Genomic DNA, 19,303 nt, shown 5'->3' with positions numbered 1-19,303 from the left:
TATGAAAGGAACTTCCTTGCCTTAACAGGAATATTGAGGCCACAGACATTCCATGTAAGCAATGTTATACTGTCACCCTGCAGTTCCCATTGGACTCATAAATTGTACACCATGCATCATCCCCTTCAATGCAGATCGATCCTCCATTACCATTGTCAAGTAACATGTCTGCCAACTTTTGAAACTTAACACCCCATCTAGCCCCCTCAAAGTTCCTCCTCCCAGTTCTCCACTGTAGTTCGTCCCTGCCCTCCCATCATCTTCCCCAACTTGACAATGTGCCCCATAATAATAACAGTGGAAACCTCCTGAGGTGCATTGCGAGCCACAGCGCTGCTTGTGGGGCAACTATGTTCCCCAGCCGTACTCATGTATCGGTTACGGGTGCCGGTACTCTTGTGCATCATATCCCAGGTGTGCAGAACTTACATTGTTACTGCCACTCTCCTTCTTCCACCGGTGCAGCTGTGGCCACAGGGCTAGGATTTCCGTTGTTACTGTGCTCCCTCTGCGGCAAAGTGATAGATGCCTCTATATAAGCAATAGCATTGGCTGTAGTTTCAAAGAAATGCGCTCGGCCGCCATGTTGGATTCGCATTTTAGCAGGAAACATGAAACCATATTGCACCTGCCAGGCACGCGCCAGGTGTTTCACAGGATCATAGGATCTTCACAGCACTTGAACCCAGCCGCATAGTCAGGGTAGATATGAATGTTGCTGGCCTCATAGAGGAGCGTTCCCTGTTCATGGGTGATTTTCAAGACAAGGGGCCTCATTACAAGTGTGGTGATCCGGAAACAACATGCCGGTAACGCTGATTACCTGAACGGTTTCCGGACTGCCGAAGTACGAGTTGCGATGACGGAATCAACTTTGCTGCAAACATCATGCACACTGCAACCATCGCCGAAAGCACTGTCAACGGAAACATCGGCAAAATGGTGGTGCCACAGTGAAAACCACGCAAGAAACTCCAGCAGCATGGGGCAGGCGGTAAGCAGGCTCAGGTGTAAATTAACAGCCCACAGGTGGGACTAATCAGCCCATCTGCACACCATGAGCACTGTGGCTGCAGAAAAGGACCACACCCACACCTCACACACACTGCAACATAACCATGCTGCCACTTGTAGCTGCAGCCACGGAGTTTGAGGTGCTCCAAGCAGGGGTGAATCCAGGCAGGGGTGAATCTAGAAGCACGGGACACTGATAACCAGCAACAGGCTGACAGGCAACGGCAGAGAAGGAAAAGGAGGAGGCAAATGGACATTGCAAGGCACTAAGTTTAAGGAATCTAAACAAAAAACTACTCCAAAGCTGTTCTTCCCGGCTCAGCAGTATTGAGGCATGCCACACAGAAACAAGTTTACCAAGTTTAGCATGTGTACTCTGATGAAAAGTCAGCTATCCAGGAGACCCTTTAAGGGTAGGAGCAAGAGGAAGACAGTGGCTCATCCCACAGCAACTGAGGTGACAGCAGCCCCTGAAATACTACTTTAATGTGTTCTAAACTTATGACAACAGTGGGAGGCCGGCTGGGTGATTTAGTCGAGGAGTGGGAATATGTGACCACGGACCACTAGGTTCTGCAGATTGTACAAGCATGTTGCAGCATGGGGGGCGTGGCTTGATGGCTACGTGAGGGGACGTTCCTTGGAGGAGCTCCCGACGATCCGTTTATGATCCTGGAAAGAAGTGATGGTTTTCGGCGGACTTTCGAGTCCACGGCGCATCCACGGGTGCATGAAAGCGGGGGGCACATGGTGAGGGCTCTCCCCACCAGCGAGACTGCATATTCCCAGAACTGGACTTCGCAGAATGTGACGATCGCGCAGGGAAAGGACAGCACCCAAGATGGCCGCTCGTGGACAAAGGGCCATAAATGGTCCGTGAGGCGGAGAGGGACAGAACCGGCTGGAGCGAGGCGAGCGCACCGAAAACAGATGCCCAACGAACAGGACGCATTGCATGCACTTCTGGTCGGTGGTGTGGGCAAAAGTACGGGCCTCCACTGAGGAGGCCCTGGATTGTGGCGTGCCCGCAGGGCGGTCCTGAGTTTAACGGAGGCTTGCAGCGGAGGGGCTGGCGAGCGGACCCCGCGAGGCGCTCCATAGGACCGGAGCTATAGACACCCCCAGACGGGGGCCCACGGTACGCCAGATGTACCCACTGCCCCCGCGCCTGAGCGGAGGGGGGGCAGGCACAGTGCGGGAGTGAGCGCGTCGCTTTGGATAGGAAGCCAACGGTGAGCACCGGCGATGAGGCCGGATACACTGTGTCTCCCATTGTTGCGAGCACCTGATGTGCACATAGGAGCGCCGGAACGGCTGGAGGGAAGCCCTGTGGGCACACAGAGCCACCACGGACAAGCCCTGCCCGCATAGCGCGGATGTGTTGGCTGCCCACATGGGCTAACGCAAACTCTTGACTGCTAGCGAATACAAATATGAAAACGACGGGATACATTGTAGCCCCGTTCCACCGCTGAAATAGCAGTCGAACTGAGCTGTGTGAACACGCATGGGGCAGGACATATTATATCAGGGGATCAGCGGCCTCGGAAGGGGGGCCCAGGAAACATCCCCCTTGGAGACACGAAGTAGAGTGGATGCAGCGACAACACAGGTTCCAACACGGACAAGGCACACCGAGTGAGCGGGCATTGGCCTGATTACGCTGGGCCTGCACCTTGGAACGTTGGCGCGAATAGTGTGCGAGTACGTGGGAGGACACAGCCCACTCTGGGCACGTGTGGCAGACGGGCGCAGGTTTGGACGGCACGCAGACAGTGCTGTGAAGAGGAGCACGGAGGGATCTTGCCCAACCGACGCAGTAGGATGTCTTCCAAGGTGGTGCAACCCCGGATCAAGCAGCCCACGATGGAGGCCTATGCCAAGTCGCCCCCGGGCGCCGAAGGGGGCAAGAGCAAAGAGACCCCTGTGGCGGCGACAGACCCACCTGGTACTATCCAGGAGGTGCTGGCAGCAATTGCCGACATGAAAGTGGCCTGGGAAACGAAGTTGGGCCTGGCCATGAAAGAGCTGCAGGAGGGCCTGGACATCAAGATCGGAGCGGTCCAAGAAGAGGTGAACCTGTTGCGTCAGGACATGCGAACGATCGCGGAGCGCACTGGAGAACTTGAGAAAGAGCTGGCCCCGACCGCGGAGGCATGCACTGCACATGCTAAGGAGCTTCATGCCCTCGTGCAACGAGTGGGCAATCTGGAGGACAGAGCAGAGCAAGCAGAGGGGCGCGCCAGATGCAACAACATTCGCATAGTGGGTGTACCGGAAGGAATGGAAGGACCGAACCCCACGGAATACGTTGAAACCATGCTCTTGCAGGAGATCACGGGCAGGGAGCTGACCCAAGGGTTCGCGGTTGAAAGGGCGCATAGGGCCTTGACCAGGAGGCCGGCCCCAGGAGCCCCCCGCGACTGCTGATCGCGAAGATCTTGAACTATCGTGACCGCTGTTAGGCAGAAACCTGTGCAGTTCCCTTGGGGAACACTGCAAAAGATTTAAGACTACAGGTATAGCAGTAAACCCACTTACTTGGTAGCAGTCTGCACCACCCAGATTTACCTGGTAGCTGTGGCTGAGCAGTCAGACTTCCCTCAAGAAGAGTTAGGCAGTATGCAAAGTATACACAATATGTACTCAGACACAATAGCACAAGCAAACACTGACCAGAGCTTGGTTTCAAAAGTATATAGTTATTTATTTTCAAGAACACATAAGTTGAAAACACTCTAGCAAAATATAGTAAAACACTCTAAACACAGTTATATGGAAAGCAGTCCCAATCCTTATTCCTATCTAGACAACTCTAGGTTAACACCACATAATTCAAACAGAGGTGAGCGCTTAACGTTAGATGACACTCTAGTAGGTAAAAAGAAGGGAGAAGGAGCAGAATTAGGATAAACACACCACTCTAAGGTTAAGAACACTTTTTGTAAGCTCAAAGAAGCACAAAGTCACAGGTGAGCAAAAGTCACTAAGCAGGGCCCACTCTTAGAGCCGACAGAGCGAAAACGTGCCCAAGGTCACACAGTTGGTAGGGATTCAGAGTCTTGTAAGAGAGTTCGGAAAAGAGTTAGAGAGGCTTAGAAAGTTTAGCCAAAGTGTCCCAGGCAATCCCAGGATCGAAAGCCGGGGGCTAAAACTACCCCGTACAGTCGGTGGCAAGGGAAGCCAGGCGGAACACGGTACCTTAACGGAAAGGATCCTCCAGCGGGGGCAGTTGTTCCAGGCAGTGGCAGCAAGGCTCGACGTCGGTCAGGGGAGAAGAAGATCTCGCTGAAGAGCAGAAGAAGAAGGTCGTTGCACTGCCCGGGAAGAAACCAGCCGCGGAGTCCTCCGGTTAAAGGGTTGTACCGACTTTCGCGGTTGAGGTAAAAGTGGTGGGTATTCCGGTTGCCGGGGTGCTTGGCACTGGCAAGGCGGCCACGAGATACCTCGAAGAGCGGAAAGAAGGTGAAAACTGGTTGTCCCCACCAGTCAAGGGAAGGAGCCACTCCGTTAAGTGTTCTCCTCGGTCGTCGGGAAAAGTGGTGAGTTGGTTCAGCAGGGCTCCACCGGCGGTGTCGTCGTAGCAGATCAGCTCAGCTCGTCCCTCGTCGGATTCTTAGGTCCTGTGGCGACTTCTGAAGTTCCAGTCCCCAAAGCCCTGCTTTTATGCAGCAAACCCCCATTCACCCAGCCTAGCTGTCACTCAAACATGCTAAGTGGTGAGCCGGCCGGCTCACCACTTGGGCCAATCAGGATGGAGTGCGACTTGAGTTACCTAGGTAACCCAGTCCAGGGTGCCTAAATCCCCCTCCACCCCTCCTAAGTACCCCAGACAGAGTGGCACCACTTTGGAGGGCTTCTGTGGAGAAGCCCGCCAAAAGTGGGACAAAGGGCTCCACTTTGGGTCAGAGTTACAGAGGCGAATGCCAACGCCATTTTAGCATCAAGTTTTGGCAAAAAATCCCAACCGGGGTTATAATAATAAATATATAAACCGGCGGTATGTTTAAGGCTACCGTAAATAAATAATTAAATGTGTTAGCCTAAAACAATGGGAAATCCCATAGGAAAATATTTGCGGTCGAATATAAAACGTAGTTTCCACTGCCACCAGCCAAAACTCGATCAGGGGGGACGGAGACGTGCCCCCTCGACTAACAGACCCTGGGGCAATCGAATTGCCCCAGCCAGTACGTCCACAATATGATGGTTTGTACTGGTTCTGTTCAGGATTCAAGACTAGCAAAGTCTTTGGTGACTTTACATGCCCTGGGAGACAGTAGTCAGTCCCAGGGTATGGAGTCTATGTTGGGGAGTCCCTAGGACACCCCTGGGTCACGGCACAGAGGGTGCTGTGTAACCCACATCACAAAAATACATGAGGCCCTATGGAGTAAAAGACCCCATAGCCCATTCAACACAAGGTTTAACCAAGAAAACACACTTCAACATGCCCAAGAGTGAGGGTAAAAGAGTCTCACTCTTGGCAGGAGAAAAAAATAAACCCCAGAAATCCAGCAAAGCTGCTGGGGGACTCACTAGGTAGGGAAATTCAGCCTAAACAGAGAATTCTCCCTAACACTCGCCCCCCCCCCAGACTAAGGGACAGGAGGATTTAATCCACTCCTGGATGAACCTCATACCTCTAGTCGATGATATACATCCTAGAGAGTCCATCAGCATTTTGATGGTGACACCCTGACCTGTGCTCAATGGTGAAATCAAACCCTTGCAGGCAGATTGACCATCTCAATAGTTTTGGATTTTCCCCTTTCATTTGCATTAACCATCTCAAGGGTTGGTGGTCAGTCTGAATAACAAAAGTAGAACCATACAAGTATGGCCTAAACTTCTTCAGTGCCCACACAATAGCAAAGCATTCTCTTTCGATAGTTGCCCACCTTGTCTCAGGATCCTTCAGTTTCCTACTGATGAAGCAAATGGGGTGCTCCCTACCCTTCTCATCCAGTTGGCTTAGAACTGCACCTATACCTACATTGGAAGCATCAGTTTGTACAATGAAAGTTTGGTGGTAGTCAGGAGCTCTTAACACTGGAGCTTGGCAAAGAGCTCTCTTCAGTTTTTCAAAGGCCTGATTGCACTCCTCATTCCATTTTACCTTTTTAGGGAATTTGGGAGAGGAGATTACATTCAGTGGAGAAGCTATGGTCCCATAGTTCTCAATGAAATTCCTGTAATACCCAGTGAGGCCTAGGAAAGCTCTCACTTGGGTTTGAGTAGTTGGTGTTGTCCAATTTTGCACAGCTTCAATCTTGCTGAGCAAAGGCCTTATTTCTCCACCTCCTACCTCATGTCCAAGGTAGACCACCTTACTTTGACCGATCTGGCACTTACTGGCTTTGACTGTCAAATGGGCCTGTTCAAGGGCCTGCAACACATGTCCTAGGTGGTTCACATGCTCCTCCCAGGAGTGGCTGAAGACTGCAATGTCATCCAAGTATGCCATGCAGAAGTCTTCCATCCCAGCTAGAACTTGGTTCACCATCCTTTGGAATGTGGCAGGTGCATTTTTTAGTCCAAAAGGCATGACCTTAAACTGGTACAAGCCAACTGGGGTTGAAAATGCAGTTTTCTCCTTGGCATGGTCTGTCAGGGCTATTTGCCAATAGCCTGACGTCAGGTCAAATGTGCTGAGGTACTTGGCTGCACCAAGTTTATCCACCAACTCATCTGTCCTGGGCAAAGGGTGGGCATCAGTCTTGGTGACTGCATTTAGAGCTCTATAGTCCACACAGAATCTCAAGTCTTTGGATCCTGCCTTTGGTACTAACACAACTGGGCTAGACCATGGACTAGTAGAGGGCTCTATTACCCCGAGATCAAGCATCTTCTTGACCTCTCCTTTGATGTGGGTTCTGATATGTTCTGACATTCTGTATCCTCTGCTTTTGACTGGCAGACAGTCACCAGTGAGTATCTCATGCTGGCCCCAAGGGGTCAAGCCTGGTGACAGTGAGAACAGGGAGGCAAACTGATTTAACATAGATTTGCACTCCTCTCGTTGCTCAGGTGTCAGGTCTGAAGAGAGATTGACTCCTTCAACTTTTTCATCTAAAGGCACACCTCTGAGGAGATCAGGGAGAGATTCACTCTCTTCTTCCTCTGCAGCTGAAGCTAGAAGCAAGGCTCCTAAATCAGGTCTGGAGATGTATGCTTTTAGTCGGTTGGTGTGGAAGACTCTAGGAGCTTCCCTGGGTCTGCCCAGATCCACCAGATAGTTGACCTCTCCAAGTTTCCCCACAATCTTGAAGGGTCCCATCCATTTGTCTTGCAAGGCCCTCTGCCTTGTTGGGAGCATAACTAGAACTAGCTGGTCTTGAGTAAACTCAACCATGTTAGCCTTCTGGTCGTGCCAATGTTTGACCAGAGCTTGACCAGCTTTCAAGTTGTCACTGGCTTCTGCCATCATGTGTGACATTCTCCTCCGGAGACCTATCACATAGTCAGTCACTCTGACTGGCTTGAGGGGAGGAGCACCTTCCAATCCCTCCTTAATCAGGGCCAATGGACCTCTGACTGGATGGCCATAGAGAAGCTCAAAGGGAGAATAACCTACTCCCTCCTGAGGGACTTCTCTATAAGCAAAGAGAAGGCATGGCAGTAGAAGGTCCCACTTTTTCTTAAGGGGTTCTTCTAAAGCACCTATCATGCTCTTCATGGTTCTGTTAAACCTTTCAACCAACCCGTTTGTCTGAGGGTGGTATGCGGTTGAGAACTTGTAGGTAACTCCACAGGTTTTCCACATGGCTTTCATGTAGTGGGACATAAAGTTTGACCCCCTGTCAGAGATTACCTCCTTAGGAAACCCAACCCTGGTAAAAATACCAAGGAGGGCCTTAGCCACAGCCGGAGCTGTAACAGTCCTCATAGGAATTGCCTCAGGGTACCTAGTAGCATGGTCTACTACAACAAGGATAAACCTGTTGCCTGAGGAGGTTGGGGGATCAAGGGGACCAACAATGTCAATCCCTACCCTCTCAAATGGGACTCCCACAACTGGGAGGGGCACTAAAGGTGCCACATTCTTGGAACCAACCTTACCAGAAGTCTGGCAGGTGTGGCAGCTCTTACAATATCTATCTACTTCAGCCCCCATCTTTGGCCAATAAAAGTAGAGAGAGAGCCTTTCCTTGGTCTTCTTGAAACTCAAGTGACCAGCCAAAGGTATCTCATGGGCTAGTTGTAAGAACTGTTGTCTGTTCTCTTGTGGGACTACAAGGCGTTTGTAGTCTCCAGGTTCAGACTCAGTCGGTTCACTGTAGAAGAGGCCATCTTCCCAGTGTAACCTATACTTCCCAGGCTCTTGCCCATCAGCCTGAGAAGCTGCCTGGTGGCGGAGACCTTCCAGAGTTAGACATTCTCTTTGCCCCTTACGAAAAGCTGCCCTGCTAGGCCCACCTTCTGCCAGTAAAGACTGCAGCTCAGGATGGTCCTCAGGGTCCAAATCTCCAATAAGGTTGGGGCCTCCTTCTAGCTCTTCCTCAGAGTCTAGCTCAACCACACAGGGTTGTACCTCCCTCTCAGCCTCAGCTGGTATGACTCTGACCTCGTCATCCTAAAACGCAAGTGTAGGGTGGCCGAGAGGAAATGGCGTGTTTCAAGTTCATCCTCTGACAAACTGGCCTGCCGCCTGCTGCAAAGGCAATACCGGCTCTCCGTCCTCACCAAGAAGAGAGCTCATATCCAAGCCTGCGTCTCTGCGGCATCTAACAACTCAGCTGAACTCTTTAAAATCTGCAAGGAACTGGCCAATCTTGCCACAGTCTCTTCCCTCTAATGATTTTTCTCTATGTGCGGAACTGGTTGGCTGCCGTGTGCACATTATTTTCCATGGGCGCAACTGACTAATGAGGTAAGCCACTTTGTGAGCATGCAACGTTGGTGAGCTACTGTCTCGGAATCGAGTTTGGAAAGGAATTTCCGCTTCCCATCCAATGCAATTCTTTACAAACCTCTGTAAAAGTTGCATCTTACAACACGTTTTTCCAAACGCATAGGCTAAAAAATATTTTATATATTATAAAGAACACTCATCAACTAGTCCAAGACTTCACGATCTGCCCCAGTACCTATCAAAAGTACTCCAGTGCAGAGACGATTATGTGTTTTTAAGCCACTGGAAAAACACTCGTCTGTATTAAAAAAAACATATTGCATAATTGATGTAGCGGTCTAATTCAGACAGAATACAATATTTACAGATGGAATAATGTCAACAAAAAGGAATTTGTCAGAACACATTCTAATAGGAGTTTGTGTGTCACTTTAAGTAATCCAAGGGCCAGGCTAACATGCATAGTTTGTGTAAGGATGTGTAATAATAATTGCATCAGAATAACTGCACCTCGGAATATGATGGTCAAAATTCCTGGGCCTCTGATTACTATCCACATTGCGTTGCCTGCAATTTGTGACAACGCTTACTCACACGACTTATAGCTAAGAGACATAGATACCATCCATTAATACTCCCTAAAAACAGGAAAATGTGCCCAACAAAAATGGGAAAAAATGAACACATGGGAGCCTACCCCCTGCTTCTACCCACAAAGCTGCACTGATATGTTTTCAAGTTAGTTACCAGCAGACCAGTGGCATAGGAAACCACTCTAATAAGAGTGCTGCCCGATCTCAAGAGGAGTTTTAAGAGGAAAGAACATATTTTAATAAGCATAAAATATCCTTAATGGCAAAGCTAATTACTTTTTTACTCTCTGAAAAATTATTTGAATCCAAGTAGGGAGCAACATCCTATCAGAGCACTTCTTGCATAGGAAGTGAAATGACAGGGCTCATAATACAGCCCATACTTGTGCCCTCCCTTCCTCACCACAGCCAAGGCAACATAAAAAAGTGCCTTACTGTGGTTTCTAATAGAGCCCGTTGAAGAAAACCCCATATATATGCCTTTTAAGTTAGTAGCAGCAATGGTCATCATTAAAACAGATTGAATGCCTTCTTCTGTAACCAGGGACCCCTCTTCTGTAATTCATTATGATATGATATGATATGACATGACATGATATGATATGATATGATATGATAAGGCATTTATAATGCGCCTATACACAAGTGTTTCAAGGCGTGACGAGGCAAGGGAGGGGGAACAGGAGGAGGACATAGACAATGATCTTACTAGGCCAAGTAAAATTGAGATCGCGCAAGTGCAAGGGAGTGGGGAGGGGAAAAGTGCCTGGGGAAAGGGGGCAGTGCTGTACATGGGATCAAAACAATAAAAAGAAGTGCAGCCAGCAGGTGACAAGTGCAAGGGTAAGTGCAGACAGCAGTTGTCCAAAAGTGCAGGTAGGGGGACTGTACGGTTACAGATACAGACCTGGGTTGCCAGGAGGCAGTGCGGGTGTGCAGCTGGGCAGGAAGGGACCTGGGCCCGAGGTCAGAGGGTAGCCAGGTGACCAGTGCAGTATCAGACAGGAAATCAGCAGGGGAGAGGAAGAGAGAAGGCAGAAGCAAAAAAGAAGATTTTGAGTTGCTTCTGGAACTGGAGCTGGTTCTCCTCAAGTTTCACAGTGGCAGGGAGGCTGTTCCAGAGGGAGGCCCCATCCGAAGAAAGAGATCTACCACCAAATCCTGGTAGGAGAAGCGACTGACCCTGAGGGAGTTGGAGGAGCGAAGAGCGCGAATAGGAAGGTATTTACGAAGAGAGAGTTGGAGGTATTTAGGACCCAGGCCCCAGAAGGCCTTGTGGACAATGCAGATGGTCTTGAACTTAATCCTTGCAGCCACTGGGAGCCAATGCAGAGATTTCACTGCTGGAGAGATACGATCCCTGGGATTGTGGGCAAGGACAAGTTTTGCAGTCCTGTTCTGGGTGAGTTGCAGAGGGCAGAGAGTAGAAGCAGGCAGATTTAGAAAGAGGCTGTTGCAGTAGTCCAGCCTAGAGAGAACCAGAGCTCTAGAGACAGTGAGCTTCTGGGGGAAGGTGAGGAAAGGAAGAATACCTCTGAGGAGGTGCAGTTGATAGTTTAACATCTTAGAGATGTCAGAGATGTCACAAGAAAATGAGAGTGTGGAATCGAAGATGACCCAGAGTTTCTTAGCCCACAGGTGGGAGCAGGAAGATGGCCGAGGGAGGCCGGCTAGTGAGTGACAGGAAAGGAGGGGGCAGGTGTGCCAATGGTATTAAGGCAGAGATCATTCGTCGCACACCACTCCTGGATAGCAGGTAGACAGTCAGAGATGAGAGAAGAAGAAGAGGTGGCAGAGGGGAGCCTGAAAACGAGCTGAGTGTCATCCACAAAGCACTGAAAGTTGGAGCAGAAAGCGTCAATGCGGTGGGCAAGAGCTGCCGGGTATTGGTTGAAAAGCAAGGGAGAGAATTTAGACCCCTGGGGAACACCACAGGCAGAGAGTGAGATAGAGGAAAGGAAGGACCCAAGTTGGACCTGGGAGGGTCGACCAGAGAGGAGCGAGGTAAGCCAGGCCAGGGCCTGATCAGTGATACACAGGTTATCACAGAGACGATTGAGCAGGATGGCATGGTTGACCATGTCAAAGGCAGAAGAGAGATTTTGTAAGATGAGAACAGAGGGGAGATTAGAATCAAGGTTAGAGAGCAGGTCTTCACGGATGTTCAGGAGAGCAGTTTCTGGCTGCTCTGAAGCCAGACTGATGGTCATGGAGACAACCAATAGATTCAGTGTGAAGATTAAGCTGGGAGATGCACAGTTTTTCCAGGAGTTTGCCCAGGAAAGGAGTGATGAAGATCGGGTGATAGTTAGCCGGGCAGGAGGGGGTTGGCTGAGGGTTTCGTGAGATTAGGGTGCACAAGAGAGTGCTTCAGGGGGGAAGGGAATGCTCCAGTACATAATGATTTTGCAGTGCATACAAGATTTCTTGCAACATCCCCCACACCTACAACCCTATAATATTAAACACATGCTCAGTGAAGCTGTTTCTGTATACCAGCGAGTTACCATATCATTTGTTAAGGTCTATAGCCAATGGAACTCTGAACACTTAGAAAGGATGCATATTTTGTGAAAATCATTCAACTATCTGAATATTCATCTCCAGCTAATATTATAGAAGAGTAATGCTAGGCATAGTCGATACCCGTTTTCCCTTGCAGGCCAAGAAAATTATATTGCAATGTTGCTCTCCACCAGTAGGGTATTGTTAGCAGTGTTGAAGTAGGAGATGCAAGCATAAAATGTGTCTACTTAAAATCTTTAGATGGCAAATTATTATTTGAGTTTCATAACGTGTTAACTTGCAAAGGGACTGCTGCAAAACAGTTGTGTGATATACTTACCAAGACGAGGAAACATCGGATGAGTCTACACATCCAAGTAGACTGCTTACTCGAAGTCAGTAACCCATTTTTGTCTAGTAGTTTGTTTACATAGTGTGGGTGACGCTTTTGGTAAGGCACCATGAACAACAGAGATTCTGATACTTGAACGTTATTCATATTAAAACAAATATAAAACAAGTGGATGTCGGTACAAGTCTGGTCACCTTTCTTAGAGCCAAAAGCTGAAGAGTCCAGGTTGATGTCTAAATGTGTTCTGGGACACTAGTTAGAGTCATAAGGTAAAAGCATGGTAGAGCCAAGTATCCGGGACGTGTTTTGGGAGGGAACATTATTTGGGTAATGTGTCCAGACAAATCTTGGTTAGATTCTGCTGTTTATTGATCCACTTTTTCATATCAGTATTTAACCTCTTGTGGATGTATTCTCTTGGGGATTATATGTTTTTAAGGTCACGTTTTCACGGTAGGGTAATGCAAATGAGCTATACCAGAATATTAAGATTAGTTCGTTATTTTAAGAAAAAGCAAATGGCAGATGATTGTTGTGCCTTGTACCTTATTAAATCTTTTTAGTTAGATGAGAATTGTCTGGGTGTGCTGCTAAAAATCTTCTGAGCGGCACCCAGAAGCAAGCTGGGCAAGCGCACATGCGCACAGCTTAGAGGGAACATTGGTCTCTACCTCTCCTGTCCCTTCCCAGGCCCTCTGCACGCACTGGCTTCTCACTTCACTTCTAAAACTCAGGACATCCTGTCCTCGCTCTCCTCCTCTCACCCCCCTCCCACTATTCCCTGCTCTTCCTCTGGCCCCTCTGCAGCCACCCGTCCTCCCTACTTCTCTGCCTTTCCCCTTTTCTCTCCTGACAAGGATTCTAGACAAGTCCGATCTATGGAAGTCTCGTCGAAACAGGTTCACCCCTGTTCCTCCAAAACTATCAAGGACCACATTGACTCCCTGGCTCCTGCCCTGGCTGATTTCTGCAATCACTCCTTCGCCACTGGAGTCTTCCCTTCCCCTCTGAAGCACTCCCTTGTGCACCCTCTTCTTAAGAAACCCTCTGCCAACCCCTCCTGCCCGGCTAACTATCGCCCAATATTCATCACTCCCTTCCTGGGCAAGCTCCTGGATAAACTGGCCATCTCCCAGCTCAATCTCCACACTGAATCTGTTGGTTGTCTTCATGACCATCAGTCTGGCTTCAGAGCGGCCAGAAGCACAGAAACTGCTCTCCTGAACATCCGTGAAGACCTGCTGACCAACCTTGACTCTAACACCCCGTCCGTTCTTATCTTGCTTGATCTCTCTTCTGCCTTTGACACTGTCAACCATGCCATCCTGCTCAATCGTCTCCGTGATAACCTGGGCATCACTGGTCAGGCTCTGGCGTGGCTGACTTCTTTCCTCTACGAGCGACCCTCACAGGTCCAACTTGGGTCCTTCCTCTCCGACATCTTTTTCTCTACCTGTGGGGTCCCCCAGGGATCCAACCTCTCTCCCTGGCTGTTCAACCAATACCTGGCACTCCTTGCCCACCGCATCACTGCGCTCTGTCCCAACTTTCAGTGCTATGCGGATGATACCCAGCTCATTTTCAGGCTACCCTCGGCCTCCTCCTCCTCTCCTTCCCTCATCTCTGACTGTCTGCCATCCAGGAATGGTGTGCCACCAACGACCTCTGCCTTAATGCCAGTAATACTGAGATCCTACTCATCGGCACACCCACTCCCTCCTTCCCTGCAGCCCTCTGGCCGGCCTCTCTTGGCGATCCTCCCAGTCCCACCTGCAAGGCAAAAAACCTTGGGGTCATCTTCGACTCTGCACTCTCCTTCTCCCCTCACATCTCTGACGTCTCCACGAAGTCACACTACCAGCTGCACCTCCTCAGAGGTATTCTTCCTTTCCTCTCCTTCCCCCAGAAGCTCACTGTCTCCAGAGCCCTGGTCCCCTCTAAGCTGGACTATTGTAACAGCCTATATCTTAATCTGCCTGCCTCCACTCTCTGCCCTCTGCAACTTATCCAGAACAGGTCTGCGAGACTTGTCCTTGGCCTCAAGCCCATGGATCGTATCTCTCCAGGTCCCATGGAGCTGTAGCCAAGCAGCTAATTGCAAAAATGTACAGTCTTTTAATGCCTCTTTAAATAACTTACCAGCTGGCACAGTATACTTAAGTCAAAAGGATAACAAGAAGCCTATAGCTCCCATCTTTACTGCTGATTCTGACTTGTCATCTTCAAGTGGCTTAACCTGTCAAGGGGCCCTCATGATGGCTCGGCTCCTTATCATCAAGGTCTGGCTCGGTTTTGAGTTCTCGGAGTAATAACCGCAGAGAGCGGGACTTGCCAAAGTGTTTAATATTGGAACCTATTGTTCTGTCTGATACTGATGTCACCTTAAATAGATCTGATGTTCTATGTTTGTTCCATGAGATCCCCTCCTTACGATTATTGTCATCTAAGGACATTGAACTTGTATATTTTCCTGATAATAAGAGAACAGACTTTGTGGAGCTATACTTTAGATCTAACCTGGTGATAAAAAGTACCTTAAATGAGGCTGAAGAAATTTACCAGATGGGTTTTGATATTTATCCAGAGAAATCTCAACTGCTCTCTGGTTGAATCAGTTAAAGGACACTGGGCATATGCTGAAAATCACTTGTAGTAACTCTCTTTTTAGTATGCGTACAGTGCACTTTGAAAATCCTTTCTGTAGAACGGGGAATAGTCCAGATGTTCATTGGTCTTGGCTCTCAAGTACTTTAGATGGAGGTTTTACAAAACTTGCCACAAAGGGGACAGGACTCTAACAACTGTAGGCGTATCCCTCTGTGAATTGAAATAATAGAGGATGTAATAGTTTTTTGAATGGCTCCTCTAGGAATAATAGTTTTAATAATTTTGACATTATAGTTTTTCAAGAGGCATGGTTGACAAAGAGCATTTCTGGTGATGGTTTCTCTATTTTCAACAACTTTAAATTCCTGTTAAAACAGTGCGACCAACTGGTGGCCTGTTGATTGCTGATAGAAATTCCATCATTACGGGTGCCACAGCTGTCTCTGATGACATTCCTGGTTTCCTAGCTCTGAAGATATACCTGAAAAGTAATAATGAGCTGACCGGGTGCATTTGAATAGGAGATTAAAATCCTATGTGAAAACATCATCAATTGAAGAAATGTGTGTCTGCCACTCGCCTATTAGTTGTGTTTATTTTCTGTGGGCTAATGGTACATCTATAGGCTGGGTCCCACGCTGATACTGCTCTGATTCCATAGTGCTTGAAAAGAAGCCGCTCCTGAGAGGATCCCTGAAGCAGCTGGTTAAAGTCAGTAACAATGGTGTTGACTGTACCAAGGAGATCACAGTACTTAAACCCTGTTATAAAAAAAAATGGATTAGAGCCCATCGTTATCACCTTACCCAGCAGGATGGTGAGGAAAAGTTAAAGATTTTAGCTTTAAAGGATGTACAAAACCTTTGGTCATTGGTAAACAATTTGGGTGTAACCCAAACATTATTGCAGTCAAATTCAGTTATGGAAATGTAATTTTTCCAATTTATCTAAGATTCCCTGCAGCAAGTTTGCTTATCAGTCTGGTGGCTCATTTTGAGGGTTACATTTTGAATTTGAAGAAAAAGAATATCATATCAGGAGAGCCTCTATCTCAAAGGCTGCTGGACCGAATGGTCTGAGCAATCGGGTGCTGAAAAATGACCCTCATCTTTGGGCCATTGTCCTCATATTTTATTTGAAAATATACTAAGGGCAAAAAGCACCTGATGTCATGGAAATCACCCATTATTCTCCCAATTCAAAAGAAGGGTGATTGGCTTAACCATGCCAACTATAGGCCAAACGTACTTCTTGATGCAGATAGTCAAATCTTTGCTGCTTTGATTCTTGGGGAGTTGGAGCGATGGGCACAGACCGCTGGCTGATTCCAAAAGCTCCAAACAGGTTTTCGTAAAAACATGAATACCTTACTTAATGGATTGGTCTTGAGTTGCCTCAGGGATATCTCCTGGGCTCTTTCAGTCTATATGGCCCTGAACGATTTCTCCCAGGCATTCGACACTGTAAATCGTGTGTGTCTCTGGGCCAAAGTGAAGAATTTATTGGATATTATTGTTCATCTCCATGAGAATAACACAATTCAAATCCATTTGGAGGGTCCGGGTCCTCTCTCAAATTCAAACCATATCCATCGAGGATTGCAGCAGGGTTGCCTTTTGGCACCCTACCTTTTCAATCTCTATATCTCGAATATCACAGACTACCTGGAGAAAGCATCCTTTGTGAGCCCTAAAATTGTCACGCTTAGAGTACTATGGATGTGGTCCTGTTGGACCACACTTCCCTTGGGCTACAGTACCTTTTAGATGCAATTGCTGATTATGCAAGCAGAATCTAACATTAGTTGCTTAAATAAATGTTTAAATGAGCCATATGGCTTATCTTGGCCACTAGGAGAATCAGCTCTAATACCTTTGAGAAATGTTATCTATCTGGGATTTCATATTTATGCCATACGGAACAATAATCAGATTGTCCTTAGGCTACTTAGCAAGGAAGGCCGGTTCTCATTGCAAATGAGGAAAACCTGCATTATTTATTGCAGGTTTCAGTTAAACCACTAGTTGAGTTCTATAAAACAAAGGTATTCCCCTCAGTTCTTTATGGCCTGGAGATTGAATCACAGGCATATGATATTAAGTGGGACCAACTTGAAGGCTGTATTTGGAGGCAGGTTTTAAGTCTTCCCCAGAGTTTTCCAATATCAACTGCGAGATATGAACTTGGATTAGTCTCATTCCAAGGTTGGCTGCATTGGAAAGTTCTGATTATATATAGTATGTTAGTTGCTACTCCATTCAATTCTATGTTTGTAGATCTCCTCAATGTATCAATGACTAAAGGCAGGAAAGCCTCTCTCTTGGCATTGGAAAAATTGGTTGATTCGATCTTGAGGGATAGCGATCAATCAATTGAAAATCTGATTGCTAATCCAGGCACTGTCAAAAAAGCTTTCTTTATGATGGATTGGATTATGACAATTAAGAAAATGAGGAGTTATAAAATTAATTCTTCCTTCTCACTGCTTGATAAGCCTTTGGGTACTAGTTTCCCTAACTTATGTAAATTCCCATATGCATAATAGTGTGGGCAATTCTTAAGATTTAGGCTAAACCTCCTGGAAGTTAAGGAGGTGTTGGCTGTTTGATCAAAAAATGAGGGGGTCTTGACGCACTGTGATTTGTGTGCTGATGTGATGACCATACAAACATTAAAACACATTATGATTACCTGCCCTGCTCTTCAAGAAAACAGGAAACCATTTTATTCTCGTTTTGTTGATCATATAAAATGGCTGAATACAGAGGAATTTTGGGCTTCACTGAGTTCTGGTTTGGAAATTGCTCTATCGATTGAAGTTCTCAAATTCTTAAATAAAATTAATCTTATTAAAATGAATTTGTGTGGTATGTAGTTATATGTGTATTGATGCAATAACTGTTTTAATTATATAATTCATGTTCTTTGAGGTGTTTTAATATTTTGATTTTCAGTGATACTATATGTATTCATATGATTGTCATATTGTTTTATATAATGACTTGTCTATTTTGCATTTTGATAATCACATATTTTGTTGTGTATTTTGTTATTTTTGCTATTTTTGGTTTATGAGATTTATGTGAAAGGTTGACCGTGACACATTAAAATAAAAACATTTTTTAAAAGGGACATTGATTGACACTTCACTCCCTAAATCCGCCTCCAGCCTGGCCCATAGGAATACATGAGCAGGGCGTCCAAATAGAGGGACACATCGATTTCTATGGGACCAGGCTTCTTTGCTCCCATTACTGCCTGCAAGGACGGAGGCTTTGCAAAACTCACCTGGAACAATGCCCCAAATGACGATATGGCCTGTGAATAATGGGAGGGGGCTTCCACCCACCTCCCATTATGCAGTGCCAGCCACTACCTTGTAGTAATAGCAATGTATGTGATCTACCGGAAAATAATTGTTTGTTGTGAATGCCAGAGATTTGTAACTGTATTCTAAGGATTCTCATTGGCCGCAAGACAGTAAGTAATGACTGCTGACTTATAATACATGTTATTATAATCTCAGTCTTTCAGCACAACATTCTGGGTCACACTGGTGAACTGTCAATAGTAACCCTGTTCTATTACCGATAAAGAAGCTGGCTTAACTCTGGATAGCACTGTCTGCAAGTCAAAAAGAGAGAGGTCTTAGGATGGGCACTTACTTTCCACAGTTAGCTTGCACTGGGTCTTGTCCTCAAGTGTCTCACAACAGTAGAGGCCACGTTCTGCAAAGGTGACGTTCTTAATAACAAGACTGTGCTTTGTCCCTTCTGATCGGATCTCCAGGTTATCACTTGGCTGCAGTACGATGCTGTTCTTCGTCCACTTCACCTCTTTGGATGGCTTGGAGAGCTCCGCCTCCAGGATAATTGCCTCCCTTTCCTCCACCCTCTTGGCCTCCAGCTTCTTCTTGAAAAGCGCTGGGGCTTCTGGCACATGGCACGCACATAGAGGAAAAACAGACAGTTGTTATCTATGCACTGCATATAATCACATGAATTGTCTCTTATCACTCTAACCAAAGCACAACCCAATCAGAGTATAGATGGCATTTGCTAACAGAAGACACTATAATAAAAAATCCCAGTTGGTTTGGGCAGTATATTTGACTATGTATTAATTCCTCATTAATCAGCATAAATGGAAACCCAATGGTGCCAAGTGATCAAATAAGCCAGATAATCATGTGAAGTAGAATGTCAGATATGCAGATGGCAGAGAGCGGAAAGCAGAGCAAAATGTTGGGATAACAAAGCTTGCTGGCCTTCAACTGCATCAGCATTCTCTCACCCAGACTCTCAGTTATCAGGTCTCCAAGGTTTGTCAAACAGCATTTCAATAACCAGAACACTGTTTTTACAGCACCTGCTGGTT

The 19,303-nt window shown here is 47.1% G+C and overlaps 1 protein-coding gene across 12 annotated transcripts in view; it reads right to left on the bottom strand.

Annotated features, from left to right (window-relative positions):
- OBSCN (obscurin, cytoskeletal calmodulin and titin-interacting RhoGEF) overlaps nucleotides 1-19,303 on the bottom strand; it is a 3,169,051-nt gene that overhangs the window by 2,193,400 nt on the left and 956,348 nt on the right. For all 12 annotated transcript variants that reach the window (XM_069647058.1, XM_069647065.1, XM_069647061.1 and 9 more), the window contains one exon: nucleotides 18,592-18,858. In XM_069647058.1, coding sequence (XP_069503159.1) covers nucleotides 18,592-18,858 — 267 coding nt within the window. The remainder of the gene's footprint in view (nucleotides 1-18,591; nucleotides 18,859-19,303) is intronic.

This window comes from Ambystoma mexicanum, chromosome 2q (assembly GCF_040938575.1).
Source record: "Ambystoma mexicanum isolate Mex_15411 chromosome 2q, UKY_AmexF1_1, whole genome shotgun sequence".
Classification (NCBI taxonomy): Eukaryota; Metazoa; Chordata; class Amphibia; order Caudata; family Ambystomatidae; genus Ambystoma; species Ambystoma mexicanum.
Note: the sequence above shows the minus strand (reverse complement) of the source record. Positions and strands in the feature narration are given on the sequence as shown.